General features: G+C 48.7%; 1 protein-coding gene across 4 annotated transcripts in view; it reads left to right on the top strand.

Moving 5' to 3' along the window:
• NUMA1 (nuclear mitotic apparatus protein 1) overlaps positions 1 to 22,316 on the top strand; it is a 271,890-nt gene that overhangs the window by 138,293 nt on the left and 111,281 nt on the right. For all 4 annotated transcript variants that reach the window (XM_033949032.1, XM_033949036.1, XM_033949035.1 and 1 more), the window contains exon 13: positions 10,541 to 10,663. In XM_033949032.1, the coding sequence (XP_033804923.1) occupies positions 10,541 to 10,663 (123 nt within the window). The remainder of the gene's footprint in view (positions 1 to 10,540; positions 10,664 to 22,316) is intronic.

The raw sequence follows: 22,316 nt of genomic DNA, 5'->3' as shown, positions 1-22,316 counted from the left end.
GGAAGGGCCGAACAAAGGAAGAGCAGTAAGGCAAGTTTTAACTTCCCTCCATCGCTGATCTATCTCCCGCATGCTCCCGGGCTCTAATGGTATCACTGTCTGTTCCGGCTTCCCATCTCTTCCCTACCCCGCCCCCCCTGGGACGTAACTTCCGGTTTTGGAGGAAAGAGAAGGGAAGCCGGCACGGACAGTGGTACCGTTAGAGCCCCAGAGCACGGGTTCAAGTTGCTTGCTGCCGTTTAAAAAAAAAAGTCAGGCGGAAACTTTTGGCGGCTGAACTTTCGGCAGCTCTTCAATGTTGAGCAGTGGCGGCAGCAGGATTCACAACAGATGACAGCCGGGCGCTCACCTAAATTAGCCGGGCGGAGCATCCGGCTAAAAGGCGCTAGGAAGAACACTGGATATATATTAATGCTGCCATGTTTGAGAGTAGGAAGGACATCAAATAACATATTGGGTCAGGAATGTATTGAACAATTCCTTAGCGCCAGCAGCAGATGAATCCAGAGATTAGTGAGATAGCGCACATTTACCAGCAGGTGGAGATAGAGAACTGATTTGCAGATGCTCCTCTTGGATGGAACTCCAAGAAACATGATGGCAGATAAAGGCCAAATGGCCCATCCAGTCTGCCCATCCACAGTAACTATTATCTCTTCCTCTCTCTAAGAGATCTCACGGGCCTATCCCAGGCTTTCTTGAAATCTCCAGCAGGGGGATAGATGCCATTCCTCTAGCTCCTGGCTTCTTCTGTTGAAATAGCTGCTCACGCCTCCTGTTTTGGCTTCAGTGGAGTTTATGGGTGTCTGAGCAGTGCTAGCTTTGGGGGTTACACCTGGCCCCCCTCCCCAGGTCCCGTCGCCACCCTTCCCTGTATTTGAGGGATTCTCAGGCTCTCTGTTATTTTTCTTCTTTCCCATAGTGTCTTAAAAAAAGGAGGAGAGACCAGTTCAGTTGACTTGGAAAAGTTTTTCTTGCCCTGTGTGAGCAAATACAGCTGTTAACGTGTGCAGGATCTGATTCCTTCATCGTCGGTATCAGTGTGTGTAAGTGGGAGTACTGTTTCTTTAAAAACTTTTTTGCCGTTGGGTCTTAATTTTAGTAGTGGTTTGTGGCGGCTGAGGCCATGAAACGGTGCTCATAGTGTGGCAAACAGTGTTCGTCCAGTTTATGTGCAGCTGACTGCTCTGAGCTTCCCGCTGAGAAAACCAGCATGGCATCAGAGGGTGATGTTTTTTCCCATGCTTCTGACATCTGTTAATTTTTTTCTGCCCTCTGTGTTGCTGGTTGCGTCTCAGGCCTCTTCCCCGGGGAACGCTGATGATTTTGGTGCGGCAGTGTTGTAGGGTCTACCTGCTTTGGATGGTTCTATTAGGCTGCATTTTTTTGCTGGAGTTTGTCCTGATGCACAAGCCATTTTTGTTTCATGGATCTGGGTCAGGGCAGTCTGTGCCTGAGGTGGCAGTGGATTCTGTTCAACTCATTTCTTCCTGGCTTTCTTTGGCATCGGGGCTGAGTCAGCAGAGAAGAAAAAGGCACAGGGTGGTCTCAAGGATGGAAGGGGACTCTCCGTTGGATTTCGGTGATCCCGGGATTTCCCAGGACTTGGATTTGGGAGAGGACCTGGTAGGAGAACCCAGTGATCCCACGGTGTTGCCCCTCTTCCATAGGAAGGAGCTTCTCCCTTTTATTTCTACTACTACTACTATTTATTATTTCTATAGCGCTGAAAGGCATATGCAGCGCTGTACATTTTAACATACAATAGACAATCCCTGCTCAGAAGAGCTTATAATCTAATTTAGACAGGACATTTCAGGGTTGGGGAGATTATGGTAGAGGAAATGATACAGCAGGTAAAGGTATCTAACAGCAGTGAGTGGGAGTTGAAAACAGATTCAAAAAAGTGGATTTTTAGCTTGGATTTGAATACTGCTAGGGATGGATCACGATTCAGGCAGCCTTTTCCAGGCATACAGTGCCCCAAGAAAGAAGGGAGGAAGTCTGGAGTTGGCAGTGGAAGAGAAGAGTGCAGATAAGAGGGGCTTGCCCGATGAACAGAGATCACAAGGAGGAGCTTGGGGGAGATAAGAGAGATATTGGGGGGGGGCTTCAGAGTGAATGCACTTGTAAATCAGCAAGAGGAGTTTAAACTGTATTTGGAAATGTACGGGGAGCCAATGAAGTGACTTGAAGAGAGAGGTAATGTGAGAATAGTGGCTCTCATGGAATATGAGTCATGCAGCAGAATTTTGAACAGATTGAAGAGGCGAGAGACAGGTGTGCGGGAGGCCCGAGAGAAGTAATAATAATAATAATTTTATTCTTATATACCGCCATATTGAATCAGCAAGAGGAGTTTAAACTGTATTTGGAAATGTACGGGGAGCCAATGAAGTGACTTGAAGAGAGAGGTAATGTGAGAATAGTGGCTCTCATGGAATATGAGTCATGCAGCAGAATTTTGAACAGATTGAAGAGGCGAGAGACAGGTGTGCGGGAGGCCCGAGAGAAGTAATAATAATAATAATTTTATTCTTATATACCGCCATATTGAAAAAGTTTTAGGCGGTTCACAACAAGGTGAGCTAGTACATGGGATATAGATAAAATACAAATTAGAATAATGCACTTAAAAATAGATAAGTACATTGCAGTAGTCTATGCGTGAGTTGATGAGAGCGTGGACAAAGGTTTTGGTAGTGTGTTCAGAGAGAAGAGGACGACTTTTGGTAATATTATAGAGGTGGAAGCGACAGGATTTGGAGGTTTGTTGGATCTGAGCAGAGAAGGAGAGAGAGGAGTCAAAAATCACCCCAGTTTGCGAGCCGACGAGACAGGGAGGAGGATAGTGTTAATCCTCAGAAATAGAGAACGGCGAGAGAGGGGAGGTGAGTTTAGGCAGAAAGATAAAGAGTTCAGTTTTAGCCATATTCAGTTTGAGGTGGAGGTGAGACATCCAAGCGGCAATGTCAGACAGGGAGGAGAGGGCCCAGGACAGAGCTTTGGGGGTATGCCAATAGACACCGGGATGGCGGTGGAGGAGGATCCACCATAACATGCGCTGAAGGTATGATGAGAGAGATAGGAAGAAAACCAGGAGAGAGCAGAACCCTGGAATTCCAGCGAAGACAACACGTCGAGGAGGAGGTGGTGATCAACAGTATCAAAAGCAGTAGACAGATCGAGAGGAATGAGGATAAAGTAGAATCCATTGGATTTGGCCAGGAGTAAGTCGTTAGAGATTTTAGCAAAGGCTGTTTCTGTAGAGTGGAGAGGATGAAAGCCCGATTGAAATGGGTCAAGAATATTACGAGAAAAAAGGAAGTCCAGGCAACGGCGGTGAACAGCACATTCGAGTAGTTTGGATAGGAAGGGGAGGAGGGAAATAGGGCAGTAGTTGGAGAGGGATGTAGGGTCTAGTGAGGGTTTTTTAAGGAGAGGTGTAACCGCAGCATGTTTGAAGACATCAGGAACTGGCAGTGGAGAGCAAAAGGTTGAAGATGTGAGAGATGGGAGGGATTACAGCGGGTGTGATGGATCCAAGTATGCAGTTAGGAATCGGATCAGAGGAACAGGTGGTGGGTTTGGAGGAGGAGAGAATGTGAGCAGTTTCCTCTTCCATAACTTTAGAAAAGGAAGAAAGGGTTGTTGAAGGGAGGTTAACAGAGTGGACAGTCAGAAGTGGTAGTGGGGAGGAGGCGACATTGTTGAGAATTCAAGGTGAATCTTGTCGTGGAAGAACTCTGCTATCGTCTGGAGGGAGAGCGAAGAGGGGATAGGAGGTGGGGCACTTTGTGTAGAGAGTTGAGCGTTACATTGGTTAATGTGCTTTTTTCTTGCTGTACTTTTCCACTATTCGCAACCAGATTCATAAGAACATAAGAATTGCCGCTGCTGGGTCAGACCAGTGGTCCATCGTGCCCAGCAGTCCACTCTAGTGGCAGCCCTCTGGCCAAAGACCAGCGCCCTAATTGAGACCAGCCCTACCTGCATACGTTCCGGTCTAACTTTGTCTTGAAACCCTGCAACGTGTTTTCCCCTATGACAGACTCCGGAAGAGCATTCCAGTTTTCCACCATTCTCTGGGTGAAGAAGAACTTCCTTATGTTTGTATGGAAACTATCCCCTTTCAATTTTAGAGAGTGCCCTTGGAGAGGGTGAACAACCTGTCCTTATCTACTACCGTATTTTCACGCATATAACGCGCGCGTTATACGCGTTTTTACCTACCGCGCATACCCCTCGCGCGTTATATGCGTGAGCGCGGTATACCAAAGTTTTAAAACATAGTTCCCACCCCGCCCGACGCCCGATTCACCCCCCCAGCAGGACCGCTCGCACCCCCACCCCGAACGACCGCTCGCACGCGCTCCCACCCGCACCCGCATCCACGACGGAGCAAGAGGGAGCCCAAGCCCTCTTGCCCGGCCGACTCCCCGACGTCCGATACATCCCCCCCCCCCCCCCCGGCAGGACCACTCGCACCCCCACCCCGAACGACCGCTCGCACGCGCTCCCACCCACACCCGCATCCACGATCGGAGCAAGAGGGAGCCCAAGCCCTCTTGCCCGGCCGACTCCCCGACGTCCGATACATCCCCCCCCCCCGGCAGGACCACTCGCACCCCCACCCCGAACGACCGCCGACTTCCCGACAATATCGGGCCAGAAGGGAGCCCAAACCCTCCTGGCCACGGCGACCCCCTAACCCCACCCCGCACTACATTACGGGCAGGAGGGATCCCAGGCCCTCCTGCCCTCGACGCAAACCCCCCTCCCCCCCAAGAACCTCCGACCGCCCCCCAGCCGACCCGCGATCCCCCTGGCGACCCCCACGACCCCCCCACCCCCCTTCCCCGTACCTTTGGTAGTTGGGCCAGAAGGGAGCCCAAACCCTCCTGGCCACGGCGACCCCCTAACCCCACCCCGCACTACATTACGGGCAGGAGGGATCCCAGGCCCTCCTGCCCTCGACGCAAACCCCCCTCCCCCCCCAGAACCCCCGACCGCCCCCCAGCCGACCCGCGATCCCCCTGGCGACCCCCACGACCCCCCCCCCCCCCTTCCCCGTACCTTTAGTAGTTGGCCGGACAGACGGGAGCCAAACCCGCCTGTCCGGCAGGCAGCCAACGAAGGAATGAGGCCGGATTGGCCCATCCATCCTAAAGCTCCGCCTACTGGTGGGGCCTAAGGCGCGTGGGCCAATCAGAATAGGCCCTGGAGCCTTAGGTCCCACCTGGGGGCGCGGCCTGAGGCACATGGGCCCAACCCGACCATGTGCCTCAGGCCGCGCCCCCAGGTGGGACCTAAGGCTCCAGGGCCTATTCTGATTGGCCCACGCGCCTTAGGCCCCACCAGTAGGCGGAGCTTTAGGATGGATGGGCCAATCCGGCCTCATTCCTTCGTTGGCTGCCTGCCGGACAGGCGGGTTTGGCTCCCGTCTGTCCGGCCAACTACTAAAGGTACGGGGAAGGGGGGTGGGGGGGTCGTGGGGGTCGCCAGGGGGATCGCGGGTCGGCTGGGGGGCGGTCGGAGGTTCTTGGGGGGGAGGGGGGTTTGCGTCGAGGGCAGGAGGGCCTGGGATCCCTCCTGCCCGTAATGTAGTGCGGGGTGGGGTTAGGGGGTCGCCGTGGCCAGGAGGGTTTGGGCTCCCTTCTGGCCCAACTACCAAAGGTACGGGGAAGGGGGGTGGGGGGGTCGTGGGGGTCGCCAGGGGGATCGCGGGTCGGCTGGGGGGCGGTCGGAGGTTCTTGGGGGGGAGGGGGGTTTGCGTCGAGGGCAGGAGGGCCTGGGATCCCTCCTGCCCGTAATGTAGTGCGGGGTGGGGTTAGGGGGTCGCCGTGGCCAGGAGGATTTGGGCTCCCTCCTGGCCCGATATTGTTGGGGAGTCGGCGGTCCTTCGGGGGGGGGGGGGGGGATGTATCGGACGTCGGGGGGGGGCATCAGGCTTTCAGGATGGGGACAGACCTTCAAGGGGGGACAGTGCACGGAAGTCAGGGGGGGTGAACGGAGAGTCGGGACAGCGCACGGAAAGTCAGGGCGGGCGAAAGGAGCGTCGGGCAGCATGCGCGGTATACCAGTGAGCGCGGTATATCAAAGTTTTTGTGCAAATCATCGTGATTTCTGCGCGCTATATTCGTGTGCGCGTTTTATACGGGTGCGTGTTATTTGCGTGAAAATACGGTAAGTCTATGCTCTTCAGTACCTCAATAGCCACGAATTTGGTCTTGGAGGATGAGATGTACAGTGTCTGCATCTATGAAACATACTTGTTTTTTTCTGTTACATAGAGCATTCTGGACCCTTGTTCGTTTACAAAAATTAGATAGCTCAAAGTCTAATAGATGTTGGCACTGTAATCTCGAAGCGGGGACTTTAGATAATTTATTATTTTATTGTCCATTTATTTTGGCTTTCTGGAAATCAATATGGGGCCAAATAAATTCATTATTAGAGAATCCAGTAGTCCTATCATATGATACTATTTTATTTGGCATGTCAATGAGGGCAAAGAGTCAAATATCCTCAAAAAATAACAGGCTTTTGCTAATTATGACTGGAGTCGCCATTCAACATATTACATTTAATTGGAAGAATTGGAGTAGATTAAACTACAATTTTTGGTGGAATTCTTTATGCCATATTTATAAGATGGAAAGAGCACTAGCCACACAGAATGGACATTTTAGTAAATTTCAAAATGTTTGGGGGCCATTGGCAGATTATTGTAATGAATAAATAACATTTTTCCCATGATAATATAATTGATAATGAGGGGATATGATAAAGATTTGGATGAATAATTAAAACAAAAATCTTGTATAAGTGAATGTATATGGAATGATAGGGAGGGGAGGAGATAAATTTCATTAATTTACGATGGATGTAATAGAAAATCAAGTGATGTTTTTAAGATCAAATGTTATTTCTTGATTCACTTGTTGTAAGTTGTAAAAATGAATAAAGATTTTATTTAAAAACAAAACAAAACCATCTTAGTCGCTCTTCTCTGGACCCTTTTGAGTAGTACCATGTCCTTCTTCATGTACGGCGACCAATGCTGGACGCAGTACTCAGGTGAGGGCGCACCATGGCCCGGTACAGTGGCATGATAATCTTCTCTGATCTGTTCGTGATCCTCTTTATCATTCCTAGCATTCTGTTCACCCTTTTTGCCGCCACTGCACATTGCGTGGACAACTTCATCGAATTATTGATCAGAATTCCCAAGTCTCTTTCCTGGGAGATCTCTCCAAATACCGCCCCGGACATCCTGTATTCGTGCATGAGACTTTTGTTACCGACATGCATCACTTTACACTTGTCCACGTTGAACCTCATCTGCCTTGTTGATGCCCATTTCTTGAGCCTGATTATGTCACGTTGCTATTCTTTCCACCATTCCTTCCTTTAATTAGGAAAGGTCCTATATCTCTTACTAGAACCTCAAGTTTCTGAGCTCACTACTCTTCTCTTCAGTAGAAGATGAGGCCAATTATTGGGGATATCCAACATTGTCATTCCCCGTTCACCATGTCTTTACTAAACTTCTTTGCTGGTTTCCATTTTTTCCAGCATATCTCTTGAAAAGTGCTACTTCTCCTTTGCTATCCTTGCACTCTCTCTCTTTATTTTTCAAGACATACTAGAGCTCTTTCACAGCCTTCAAGGGGAGCATTTTTAACATGTGGCTTTCCCCCGGTGCAAGGCAAGTGAGAGAAATTCACCAAATAGTTCCACAGTGGAAAGGAGACAACCAAGAAAAAAGCTAAAGTGTGGAAATGATGATCTTTTCAAGCATTTCATGCTTTACATGTTCACTATTTTATTATCTCACAGACCACATACTTTTCAATAATCTTACATGCTTGCATAATTTTTTATAGGACCCTAGAAGAAGGTTGTTTTTATACCAAAACACAGATCGTGTCGGGACCATACTACAGAATTGATACTGGATATTATATGGATTTGTCTATTATATGCATCGCTTTTACCTGTGAAGACTTTTCACAATAAACTCCTCATCAAGATCCTCGTTTCCAGTTATGCTTTTTTCTTGGTTTACCCCCAGTCCGCCACTTTCTTTCCATTTACTTTCTATAATCCATAGTAATGACTTTTGTCTCATTACTAGGGTGGTTTTTTCCCCCTATAAAACTATCCTATTCAATCCTAACCATGCTTTTATTTTATTTGGCAAAATTCCCTTTCACCACCCATTTGTGTCTACCTGAGACACAACTGGTTTCAACAGCTCTTTTCGCTCTGGTCATCCATATTCTTACATTTGCCAGTATCCATTTATTCTTTTCTTGAATCTTTATAGCCCCTGCCACTTTGAGGTCGTCTATTTCAGTGTTTTTCAACCTTTTTACACCCGTGGACCGGCAAAAATAAAAGAATTATTTTGTGGACCGGCAAACTACTAGGACTAAAATTTAAAAACCCCGTTTCCGCCCCATCTCCACGAGCTCAGTCCCCGCAAACCATCTGATCCCATCTGCACAAGCCGCAGTTATGATTTTATATTGAATATATTTTATTAAAGTATAAAAAGAAACAATATTCTGAACAATTGTGATTTTATAAATACAAATATACAGAGCACGGACCAACAAAACCCCTGTCTCCCCTCCCCTTCATATATATCCCCTCTACTATCAAGAAAACTGAACAAGCCAAGTTATTATAGAATGCTACACAGAAATATCATGCTAACAGAATACTGCAGTCCCCAGTTATGTCTCTAGCAGGATATATATTTCAAATCTGATATATTCTAATGACAAAATATAAATAAAATTATTTTTTTCTACCTTTCGTTGTCTCTGGTTTCTGCTTTCATCTTCTTTTCACTCTTTTCCTTCCAGCGACTGCCATGTCTCTTCAATCCAGCATCTGCCCGTTCCATTCACTGTCTGCCCTCTCCCCCTTCCATATCTGACTTCTTTCTATGCCCCTCTCTCCTGTCCATCCAGCCTGTGCCTCCTCTCTCCTTTTTACATCATTGCTTTCTTCATTTTTATCTCTCCTACACCAGATCTAGCATTTTTATCTCTCTCTCATTTTTCTGCTGACCCCCTTTCCAGCATCGATCTCTCTTTACTTTCTCATTCCTCTGTCTCTCCCCTTTCCCTCATCTGATCGCTCCATTCCACCCTGACCCCCTTCCCCTCCTGTAATCTCCTTGCCAGCTGTTTTCCTTCCTTTTTTCCTACTCCCTTCTCCTTTCCCTCCTCCCCCTATCCAACATTAACTCTCTTCCCATCCCTTTCCCTCCTCCCCTCCCAGCAGCATCTCTCCTTCTACCTCCCTCCAAGTCCAGTAGCAGCTCTCCCTTTCTCAGTACTTGCCTGCAGGAAGTACTGAAGGCTCCCCAGGATCTTGCTCGCACAGCTGACCATCTCCCTCCACTTGCACCTTCCCCACGGCTCTCTTCAGCAACTCGGCAGGAGCGGCGATCAAGACAGGCTGCCGACGTCGGGACCTTCACTCTCTGAGTCCTGCCTATTTTGTTTCAACTTCCTGTTTCTGAACAGGCGAGACTCACAGAGGGAAGGCCCAGACGACGGCAGCCTGTCTTGATCGCCCGAGGCTGGGAGGAATGGCATTCGGCAGGAACTTGAACTGCTGACTTGATCTCGGCGACCCTGCGCGGACCAGCAGAAATTTTCTGCGGACCGGCGGTTGAAGAACAGTGGTCTATTTTATAACCTCTATACATATCATTTTTCCCTGGGTTCTTCCCTTTTCCCTCTTGTTGAGGACTGGATTCTTCTGATTAGTCTTTCTTTATTTTCCTTCCCTTGCCTCTGTCTACTCGTATCGGACAGTATATCTGATTTTCTTGCAAGGCAACAAACGTTTGTTTCCTTAGAGGCCAATATTCCCTCCATGCCAAATGTGAGAATATGCTGCCTGCTTGTCTAAGGATAAAGTGCAGTAATGTAACAGGTATTATCTAGGGACAACATGCAGATATTCTCACAACCTGCCCACCTCCCCTAGTTGGCTTCTTCACTTGGGCATAGAGCAGATGACCTCGCGAGCTGACGTCGGGCGTGAAGGCACTCACGCATGCATGGTCTGGGCAGTCTCAAAGCTTTGCTAAAAGCTTAGTGACAGTACACGTTGCCACTCTCTGTACTGCGCTCCATGGATGATGTCACATGTGAGAATATGTGCATGCTATCCCTGGATAACACCTGTTAACGGTAAGTAACTGTGCATTTTGTTGATATGCGATATGAAGGTGTTAACTTCCATTATCTTGTATTCTTTGTTTTCATTGCTAGCCTGTTTGCTGTACCTTCAAGTGGACAGTCAGGGAAACCACAATACTTTATAGGAGATAGGGAAAGAAATGCCCAAACTTTAACAATCCATAATGTCTTAGCTCTAGGAGAAATAGTCACAGGATTCAAAGCCTGATGGGCCCTATTAAGAATATATAGAAGTCACATTTTATATTTAAATAGCATGTGATTTGTCAAGGGGAGTTTTTTTTCCACTTGTTTCCTCTTTATTTCCTCAGAAATATTTAGAAGAGAAAATCCAGATACTTCAAGGAAAAATCTCACTGCTGGAGGAACAACTAAAGGCAGTAAAGGAGAGCTTAACACAGGAAAAGGGTGAAGTGATGGGAGACATCCTTCAGGTACTGTCACACAAACCATACTAAATTTTGGTCTATTTTAGTGTCCCTCCAGACCGGCACAGACAGATGGGTTTACGCTCCTCTGCCAGCAGGTGGAGATTGAGAACACACTGAATTCTAGCAGCAATACAAGTGGGTTGTACCCCTAATTTTTTCACATGACTGTATATTAGTAGCCTTACTGGGACAGACCAATGGTCCATCAAGCCCAGTAGCCCGTTCTCATGGTGGCCAATCTAGGTCACTGGCCAAAACCTAAAGAGAAGCAACATTCCAAGCTGGAAATCCATTGCAAATGCAAGCAGTGTTCACTTCCGGCTCACCACACAATTGTTTCCCACCTTTATAGGACCCCCAGGGACCCATGAAGAAGACTTTTTGTCGAAACGCGGACCGTGTTGGGTCCTGTATCCCTAGCGGACTAGGTCCTTTAAGGCTCTTTTGTGGATGGAATTATTTTATATGGATGATTTCAGTGTACCTTTGAAACTTTGACACTTTCAAATAAAGTCCATTTAGGAACATCGTCACTCCACAGAGTTTTTTTTTGTTTTCTCTGGATTTTCTTCTTTGTGGATATTTTGGGGTCAATTCCTTTTGTTTTTTGCAAGCAGTGGCTTCCCTCATGTCTTTCTCAATAACAGACTATGGACTTTTCCTCCAGGAACTTGTCCAAACCTTTCTTAAAACCAGCTATACTATCCGCTCTTAACACATCCTCTGGCAATGCATTCCAGAACTTAACTATTCTCTGAGTAAAAAAAAAAATTCCTCCTATTGGTTTTAAAAGTATTTCCCTGTAACTTCATCGATTGTCCCCTAGTCTTGACTGAGTGAAAAACTGATCCACTTGTACCCGTTCCACAGAAAGAAGCAACAGACTCTGGACTCACATAGAGTAAAGCCCATTCTGTCCTTACATTGGGAGAGTGCGAATATGCATATTCATTAGCCCTAATGATCACATGTCATGCAATAAACTTTATTCTGTATATGTTTCTCTTTCTTCTCTTTTATATATCCTGACCATTTGGGATATTTTGGGTTTCTCTCGTGTCCTTAACAATCCTAACTTATACTTTTAATTGGAAGTGTAATCAATTAGGACAGCATACATGGCAACAACTAGACAGACTGAGTGGATTCTATCTATTATATTACTGTCAAATTATTGAAATTTATAATACTTCTAAATCTGAATGCATGGATTTTTTTGTGCCAACAATTAAAATGAAAGCCAAAAAAAGAACTGGCCTATTTATTTTTTGACCACCTAAAGAATTCCTGTGTTATCCCAGGACAAGCAGGCATGATATTCTCACATGTGGGTGACGTCATCTACGGAGCCCCGATGCGGACAGCATTTCAAGCAAACTTGATTGAAGATTCAAGCTTGCTGGCTGCACCACGCATGTGTGCCTCCTGCTCCACTAGAGGGCGCATCCCCTCCTCGTGGTCTCCAGTTCGATTTTTTCCGCTGTGCTAAGAAGACACGTTTTTCTTAGCGCTGCCCTAGTGCCTTCTTTGCACCGCAATTTTTTTCTTTTTTTTTCTCTCTTTCTTCGTAAAAGTCACTGTGCATAACAAAAAAATTTTTTACTTCCTGCGTGCTTTTCACGCCTTTTTCTCGCAATCCGGGGGCTCCCAGATCGCCGCGACCACGAGGCCTGATTGGCCGCGGCCGCCTGGATGTCCGGCCCATTACGGGCTTTAAAAAGTGCACCGGGTGCGAGTGTCTTCTATCTCTCACAGACCCGCATCGCTGGTGCATCCTTTGCCTGGGGGCCGACCATCCAACGGAAACTTGCCCCCGGTGTGCAACTTTTCAACAGCGGGCGCTCTGCCGACGACGGGCCCGCATGGCAGAGCTATGTGCTACAGATCGGCCCCAGCTTCGATCTCGGCCTCGAGTACATCGGCCCCGCCTCGGGACTCGACTTCGAAGACCTCGAGCTCTCATAAGTCCTCTGCCCCGGGTAAGTCCCCTCTTCCTTCCTCAGGTTCCACATCGTCAAAGAAGCCAACCTCGGGGACAATGGCCGCACAGAGTGGAAACTCTTTACCCACGGCCCCGGTAAAAACCTCGAAGACCTCGGGACGTACCTCCACCCCTCGGGAATGCTCCGAAGCGAGATCGCCCCCGGTGGAGAGCACAGCGGCCTTGGACATGCCATTGATGCTGTCCGTTCCCGTATTCCAGGACCTGCTCCGAGCGATGATCACAACGGAGCTTTCCGCTGCCATAGCTCACCTTCAACCGGCCTCGACCTCGCATGCGCCGGACCAGCCTGAGCAACGCGCTGAGACCCCTCGAGGAAAACCGCGCCGTTCTCGTCGCCTCTCCTCTTCATCGGATTCCTCCCCGAGGCATTCGAGGCATTCAAAACGAAAATCGAGACCCCTCTCTAAGAAAGCCCGGAGTTCCCCTCCAGTACGAGGGCGCACCCCCTCGACTCGATCAGGGGAGCCGCTAAGGGTCACCGAGCTGTCTCTTAACAACCCACAGCTCCTATTGACTCCCCCTTGGTCCAGAGCTCCGGCCCGAGGCCCTAGGCTTTCGCCGAGGGAGTCCGGGGAGGGATCCCCGTCCATGCACCGGTCGGTCCCCAGAACCCCGGCGGCGTCCCCGAGGGGCTCCTCGAGGCGACGCAGGTCCTCGACCCCGGAGCGCTTTCACAGCGCGTCTCCGGTATCGGACCGAGGATCCGAGCGAGAGCCCCGCTATTCGAGGGAGGCTTCTCCTTCCTTCTCAGCCAAACGGCGGTCCCGGTCACCGTCCCCGCAAGGGGCCATGGGACCCCATCGACCATCCTTCACGAGGTTCGTCCAGGACATGAGACGTGCCCTTGACTTGGACCTACAATCTGACTCAAGGTACTCCAAGGAATACCTGGCGGAGCTGGATATGCCTTCCCCGCCCCTAGAGTCCCTCCGGCTGCCACTGAACCCGGTACTCGGGCAGACCCTTATCAGGAACCTCGAGACTCCTTACATGGTGACGGCGGTCCCATCCAAAATGGAGTCTAAGTAACGGATGGTACCTCACCCGGGGTTTGAGCAACCACAGCTGTCCCACCAATCCCTGCTGGTGGAATCATCTCTAAAAAAAGCTCACCCCTCGAAGGTGTCCACGGCGGTCCCCCCTGGATGCGAAGGCCGGACACTGGACAAATTTGGACGCCGGTTGTACCAGAACTCTATGATGACCAACAGAGTCCTGAGGGACTCTAGGGACGGGGAAGGCATATCCAGCTCCGCCAGGTATTCCTTGGAGTACCTTGAGTCAGATTGTAGGTCCAAGTCAAGGGCACGTCTCATGTCCTGAACTATGCCGCTTTATAGGGCAATGGTCAGACCCCACTTGGAATACTGCGTCCAACATTGGTCTCCCTACTTAAAGAAGGATATAAAACTGCTGGAGAGGGTGCAGAGACGAGCAACTAAACTAGTGAAGGGTATGGAGAAACTGGAATATGAGGATCGACTTAAAACACTGGGATTGTTCTCCCTTGAGAAAAGGAGACTGCGTGGGGATATGATCGAAACCTTCAAAATACTGAAAGGAATCGACAAAATAGAGCAAAAAAAACTATTTACATTGTCCAATTTGACACGGACAAGAGGACATGAAATGAAGCTAAGGGGGGGCAAGTTCAGGACTAATATCAGGAAGTTCTGCTTCACACAGAGAGTGGTTGACATCTGGAATACTCTCCCAGGGGAGATTATTGCGGAATCGACAGTCCTAGGCTTCAAAAGCAAACTAGATGCATATCTCCTTGAGAGAGGCATATAAAGATATGGTTGGCTATAAAATAAGCCAGGTGTATACCTAGCAGGGCCTCCGCGTGTGCGGATCGCCGGACTTGATGGACCGAAGGTCTGATCCGGAGATGGCGCTTCTTATGTTCTTATGTACACCTTCACTTTTTCCTCCTACCTGAAGCACCTCATTGGGCGGCTCGCCTCCTTCTCAGAGAGCTTACCCACCCCTCGTCAGACAGAGTTCAGCCTCCTCCTCGAGGATTTTTCTAACCTCAGGATACACTTGTTCCACGCCGCTTACGACGGCTTCGAGCTATCTTCCAGGGTCGCAGCCTTCGCAGTGGCCATGCGCCGGCTGGCATGGCTACGACTCGTCGATATGGACCCCAACCTGCAAGATCGACTAGCCAACCTCCCCTGCGTCGGGAAGGAACTCTTTGACGACACCATCGAAGCCGCTACGAAACGGCTGTCTGAACACGAACGCTCATTCGCGTCTCTTGTCCGACAGAAGCCTAAGCCACAGACCCCTCGCCCCTTCCGGGGATTACCTCGACGCTACCCCCAGAAGTCCACACCGGCCTTTTCAAGACCACCGCCGCGACGCCCCCAGGCTCACTCTAGGGCCCCACCAAAGTCACAGCCCATGGCGTCGGCGAAGCCATCTCCGTCCTTTTGACGGAATGAGCGGACGGGGGCGAGCCCCCTCCCCATCGGGGGCCGCCTTCAAGCCTACTACCCTCTCTGGAAAGCCATCACGTCAGACTCATGGGTCCTTGGCGTGATCTCATCAGGGTACTCGCTCAACTTTCGGGAGATACCCCCCAACAGCCCACCAAGTGCTGTCCTCCAAATCGAGCGCAGTTGCCCCTCCTCCTCTCCGAGGCACAGGACCTCCTCCGCCTGCGGGCGGTGGAGTTGGTTCCCCAAAATCAAAGGGGCCAAGGATTTTACTCCCACTACTTCCTGGTACCGAAGAAGACGGGAGACCTGCGCCCGATCCTGGACTTAAGGCGCCTGAACAAGTTTCTGGTACGGGAAAAGTTTCGGATGCTTTCCCTTCCGATCCTTTACCCCTTGATCAGCGAAGGCGATTGGCTCTGCTCCTGCGCTTTCAGGTGGGGGACCTCCACCTGCAATATTGGGTCCTCCCCTTCGGCCTGTCCTCGTCCCCCCGAGTCTTCACGAAGTGCCTTGTAGTAGTCGCGGCTACCTTGCGCTCCCAGGGTCTGCAGGTATTCCCCTACCTGGACGATTGGTTGATCAAAGCCTCGACCAGGGAGGGGGTTATCTCAGCGACCCAACAGACTATTACTGCGCTTCAGCGTCTGGGGTTCGAGATAAACTTCCCAAAATCCCAGCTATGCCCCTCTCAGTCCTTACAATTCATCGGGGCCGTGCTGGACACGGTCCGTCAGCGTTCCTTCCTCCCTCCTCAGCGTCAGGAGGCGTTGGTAAATCTGAGCCGACAAGTCTCGATCGACTACCGTCTCGGCACGACAGATGATGACGCTCCTCGGCCATATGGCCTCCACAGTCCACGTTACCCCGCTTGCCCGCCTCCATCTGCGGTTACCACAATGGACCTTGGCATCACAATGGCGACAGGATCGGGACCCGATCTACCGCCACTTGACAGTGACTCCTTCCTTGCAAATATCGCTCCGTTGGTGGGCCGACTCTTCGAATCTTTCCAAGGGTTTGCTCTTTCTCATCCCGCCACACCACAAGGTCCTAACCACGGACTCGTCGGAGTACGCTTGGGGGGGCTCATGTAGACGGTCTACACACGCAAGGCCTATGGACCACAGAGGACCGTCACTGCCACATCAACGTGCTGGAGCTTCGGGACATTTACCTCGCCGCGGTGGCCTTTCAGCACCTGCTTCACAACCGAGTGGTTCTTGTCCGCACGGACAACCAGGTGGCGATGTACTACGTAAACAAGCAAGGAGGGACGGGGTCTTGGCCCCTCTGCCAGGAGGCCTTACGGCTCTGGGAGTGGGCGGTCTCCCAAAACATCTCCCTTCGAGCGGTTTACATCCAAGGGGAACAAAACTGCCTGGCGGACAGGCTCAGCCGCCTCCTCCAGCCACACGAGTGGTCCCTGCACTCTCAGGTGCTGCGACAGGTGTTCGACACGTGGGGGACTCCTCAGGTAGACCTGTTCGCCTCCCCCGACAATCAAAAACTGCCTCTCTTCTGTTCAAGGATATACTCCCCGGAGCGTCTCGAGGCCGATGCCTTCCTCCTAGATTGGGAGGGAAAGTTCCTCTATGCGTTCCCACCGTTTCCTCTGATTCTGAGGACGCTGGTCCATCTAAAATCTCTGAGGGCCACTCTGATCCTGATAGCTCCTCGATGGCCCCGCCAGCCTTGGTTCTCCCTGCTACTTCAACTCAGTGTCAGGGAACCTCTACTTCTGCCTGTCTTTCCCTCTCTCCTATCTCAGAGTCGGGGTTCACTGTTACATCCCAATCTTCAGTCTCTTCATCTGACTGCTTGGTTTCTTTCCCCTTGACTTCCTTCCCTGTATCTCAGTCGGTCAGGGAAGTGTTGGAGGCTTCTCGGAAGGTCTCGACTAGACTCTGCTATTCTCAGAAGTGGACTAGATTCTCGTCCTGGTGCTCCTCTCACAGCCAGGACTCGGTGTCGGTCCCTGTGTCCTTGGTTCTGGAGTATTTACTCCATTTATCTCACTCTGGCCTGAAGACCAATTCCATTCGAGTCCATCTCAGCGCCATCGCTGCCTTTCATCAGCCCCTGGAAGGGAAGGCTCTTTCACTCCATCCCTTAGTCTCATGTTTCATGAAGGGGCTCCTGAATGTTCATCCTCCCCTCAAACCGCCTCCGGTGGTTTGGGATCTCAATGTGGTTCTAGCTCAACTGATGAAACCTCCATTTGAGCCTATGGATAAGTGTCATCTTAAGTTTCTCACTTGGAAAGTGATCTTCCTACTCGCCCTCACTTCTGCTCGGAGGGTTTAGCGAGCTGAAGGCCTTGGTGGCGGACCCACCTTTCACGGTATTCCACCATGACAAGGTGGTCCTCCGCACTCACCCTAAGTTTTTGCCTAAGGTGGTGTTTGATTTTCATCTCAACCAGTCCATTGTTCTACCTGTGTTCTTCCCCAAGCCCCACTCTCATCCCGGAGAGGTGGCGCTTCACACTTTCGACTGCAAGCGGGCGTTGGCCTTCTACCTCCAACGCACCCAGTCTCATCGGACGGCCCCCCAGTTGTTTTTGTCCTTCGACTCTAACAGGTTGGGGCGCCCAGTCTCCAAGCGCACCCTGTCCAACTGGTTAGCTGCTTGTATTTCCTTCTGCTACGCTCAGGCTGGTCTCGCGCTGCATGGTCGAGTTACAGGACATAAGGTCCGATTGATGGCAGCTTCGATAGCTTTCCTCAGGTCCACGCCTATCGAGGATATCTGCAAGGCTGCCACGTGGTCTTCGGTTCATACTTTCACCTCACACTACTGCCTGGATACACTGTCCAGGAGCGATGGCTGGTTTGGCCAATCGGTCTTACGTAACCTATTTTCTTAAATTGCCAACCTCCCTCCATCCCTTGTCAGTTAGCTTGGAGGACACCCACATGTGAGAATATCATGCCTGCTTGTCCTGGGATAAAGCACAGTTACTTACCGTAACAGGTGTTATCCAGGGACAGCAGGCATATATTCTCACAACCCGCCCACCTCCCCGGGGTTGGCTTCTTTGCTGGATATGTGAACTGGAGACCACGAGGAGGGGATGCGCCCTCTAGTGGAGCAGGAGGCACACATGCATGGTGCAGCCAGCAAGCTTGAATCTTCAATCAAGTTTGCTTGAAATGCTGTCCGCATCGGGGCTCCGTAGATGACGTCACCCACATGTGAGAATATATGCCTGCTGTCCCTGGATAACACCTGTTACGGTAAGTAACTGTGCTTTTCCTTTCACCTGTGCACAGATTTCCTCTTGTTTTGCCTGCAGGTGGGGTATGCAACAGCATAACGGCAATACATCTGCAAAACTAAATTTCCCATAACTCTTTTCAGCACAGCAAGAAACATGGCTGCCTCCACAGAACCGGAAGCATCCCATAGTAGCTTCTATTTAAGTTTAGAAGAAAGGGAGTCTGAATATTTATGGTCAAGGGCCATTCATGGTAATGCAGATAATAGAAAACTAATAAAATCAGAAATAATGTGTATGTTTATAAAGAGAGAGCGTTATTTTTAAAACCTGATCATGGCAGTGCAGCAAGGACATTAGCAGACTAGAACAATATGAAGCCAAATAGCAGTGCAGCTTAAAACCGGAGGTTTATATTCTTCACAGTGCTAACTTTTGAGCTTCTCTGGCACTTCCAACTGCTTTGATTGTAATTACAGAATGCGGTATATCAAATTCCATCTCCTTTTCCTTTCCTTTCCTATATTTTACTGGAGTACCTGACTTTTTTTTTTTTTTTTGTCTTTGCAACTTGTTATGTGAGTCTGGAACAACTTCTACTTCTGATTTCTGCATTCTATTGGAGTGTGTGGCATTTTTCTTTATTCTGCTGTTTCCGGGTGTTCAGCCTTTGGATTCCAGCATGTTCATTTGCTCCCTTGCTGGTCCACCTGAAAGCAAGCGACAGCTCCCTGCCATTGCCTCGGTGCCTGCATCAATTTCTATGCCATTGCTGTCATACAGCTCTTCAGCGAGGTCTGCTGATATGGCTAGCTTAGCAGATCTCGGGGATTCCCAGAACACTGGTTTCCATGATCTGGGAGAGGATCAGATGGTGCGCAGGCTCTTTAAGTCCAGCTGCCTTCCTGATCTTATTTCTGAGTCCCTGTGGACATTGAAACTTGATTCAGACTCAGCGGTTCAGGCCACGTGTTATGTCATGAGTTCTAAGCCTTAATAAGCAAGCATCATTATATACCTTAACATCTGGCAGCCTCAGGCTACCCACCTTCCATATAGCTGGATCAATGGGAGCCTACTTTTTTACCTGGACAACAAACATGTCAAATCAATTTAGATAAAGTAACTAGGAGAGGTTTTCGGGAGGAGTCTAACTAAGATGGTGTCCTGAAAGCGCTTGTCAGAACGCCACCGAATCTTTCACTCTTACCTATGGTGAAACGGAAATCGAAGACCCGGGTTTTTTCCTTCCAAACCCAGGTTGCAACCTCAGCTATCAGGCCTGATGGATGCTTTCGTCAAGCGGGCGCCTAAAGAAATAGCAGATGAGAAGACTGACTCGTGTTGAGAGCATGTCGGAGAGCCCTCAAACCTCTCAAGGTGGTCAGCCTCTCATCAGAAGAGTGTAGAACTCCGGTGCAGCCACTCCCCCTGACTTGTGCTGCAGAACAAGGGGAGCCCGGCAGCAGCCTCTGAGGGCTGTGAAGAGGAGGAAGAAGAACTGGCAGTACGGAGGATATCAGCTGCTTCAACAATACAACTGCCACCGCGTGGAATCTTGGAATTGACAGAGGGTACCCAGGGACCCTTGTTGGTGTCTTTGTCTCTAGGTACTGTGAAATCTAAAGATTTGGACTTTAATAATAATAATAATTTTTATTCTTATATACCGCCAAAGCCATGGTAGTTCGAGGCGGTTTACAACAAGAAGAGCTGGACAATCAGCGAAGAATAATTACAGTGGTATCATCAAGTACAAGTGGAGAGGGAGGATACAAGTTGAGTGGGAGTAAGACAGAGTGAAAGACACAGAGAGAGGTGTCGCGTAAATGTAGGAAGCGTACATGGTAAGGCATTAAGAGATCTTGATAACAAATCGGTTGAACAGGTTTGTTTTAACTAGTTTTCTAAAGTTAAGATAGGATGAGGCGTGCTTAATGATGTTACCCAACCAATCGTTCTGTTGACCTGCCTGGAAGGCGAGAGTTCTGCCCAGATATCTCTTGAATCGGCAGGCCTTTAATGTTGGGTGGCTAAACATGTGTACCCTGCGAGTAGGCCTGGTGGAACAGTCCAAGTTGAGGTGGGAAACCAGGTAAATGGGGGCTGAGCCTTGAATGGATTTGAAACATAGACAGGCAAATTTGAACAGTACTCTTGCTTCCAGGGGCAGCCAGTGAAGTTTTTGGTAGTAGGGGGTTATATGTTGCCATTTTTTTATACCAAAAATCAGTCAAACTGCCAAATTTTGAATGATTCTGAGTCTTTGGATGGTTTTCTTGAAGGACCCTAGATAAATGATGTTGCAATAGTCAAGCAGGCTTAGAATGGAAGATTGCACAAATACGCGGAATGATGCTGCATCAAACTATTTTCTGATGGTTCTTAGTTTCCACAATGTCGAGAAGACTTTTCTAATCAGTAACTCAGTGTGAGCATCTAGAGTGAGGTAGCGGTCCAGTGTCACTCCCAGATTTTTTATGGTGTCAGTAATAGGAAAGATTTGGCCTTTCAAAGAAATTGAGGTATCTTTTATTTTGTCATTTGGACTCACCAGGAAGAATTTGGTTTTTTCTGAGTTGAGTTTGAGTTTGAATTCGGCCATCCAAGATTCGATTTGCTTTAAAGTTGATGCCAGGTGGTTCTTGGTCTCAGAAATCAGACTTGTTAGGGGAAGAACTATGGTGATGTCGTCAGCATAGATATAGAATTTGACTTTTAAGCTTTGCAGCAGATTTCCCAAAGAGGCTAGGTAAATGTTAAACAGAGTGGGGGATAGGGGGGAGCTCTGCGAGACTCCGCATGGGTTTACCCAGCTGGCGGATTGATTGTTATCGCTATAGACTCGGTACGAACGTGTAGTCAAGAAACCTCAAAACAATTTTAACACATTACCCACCCAGCTGGCGGATTGATTGTTATCGCTATAGACTCGGTACGAACGTGTAGTCAAGAAACCTCAAAACAATTTTAACACATTACCCGAGAGACCAATAGACTCCAGACAGTCAATTAGGATGGTATGATCAACTAAGTCAAAGGCGCTACTCAAGTCTAGCTGCAGGATTAGTGCGCTTGAACCTTGGCTGAATAAATTCAGGAGGGAATCTAGCAAAGAGGCAGTAACTGTTTCCGTGCTGAACCCGGATCGAAAACCAGATTGGTTGTCATGTAGTATGTTGTGTTTATCCAGGGAAGTTATTAAGTTCTGGTTTACCAAACCTTCCATCAGTTTTACAAATAAGGGAATGCTCGCAATGGGCCTGTAATTTGATGTCAGCTTGATGGATTCTTTGGGGTTGCAAAAGCCCCATTGCAGAAGCCCCCAGTTATTACATTACATTACATTAGGGATTTCTATTCCGCAGTTATAGATTTAAATTCTATTTGGGAAGCCATTTCAACACTAAAATTTTCTCTGGGATCTCAATTACAATCATTTTACACATTGTTCTGGAATATTATCAGAGTCGTTAGTATTGCAACAAAGAGTGGACATATTAGAGAATAAATCATTGGAGCAGGGGAAAAAATTGGAAAGCTTGGAAGCACAAAATCAGCTTCTAATAAGTTGGAAACATTGGAAAATATAACAAGAAAACAAAATCTAAGACTAATTAATTTTCCCAAATCATCTACTATTGGATATGTTTAAAAGGTATCTTCTGGAGATTTTGAAGGTCCCACAAAACTCTTTTCCGCCTATTTCAAAGACTTAATATATTTCCATGGGAAAAAAAGAAAACTTCGGAAGAACAGGAACCAGCAATTGACTTACTGGACTTAAGAAATTGATTAGAGTCATCAGGAATAGATCCACTTAGTGTAGCTACACTTTTTGTGCAATTAGCGCTTGACTCGGCTTCTAAAGATGTTTTTTAAACAGAAAGATGTACTCTTTCTGAATCAAAAAACCAAAATGTACCCAGATGTGTCTAGATTAACACAAAAAAAATGAGAAAACAGTTTTTGCTTTTTGAGACCCCA

The sequence above is a fragment of the Geotrypetes seraphini genome, chromosome 6, assembly GCF_902459505.1.
Source record: "Geotrypetes seraphini chromosome 6, aGeoSer1.1, whole genome shotgun sequence".
NCBI classification, from domain to species: Eukaryota; Metazoa; Chordata; class Amphibia; order Gymnophiona; family Dermophiidae; genus Geotrypetes; species Geotrypetes seraphini.
Note: the sequence above shows the minus strand (reverse complement) of the source record. Positions and strands in the feature narration are given on the sequence as shown.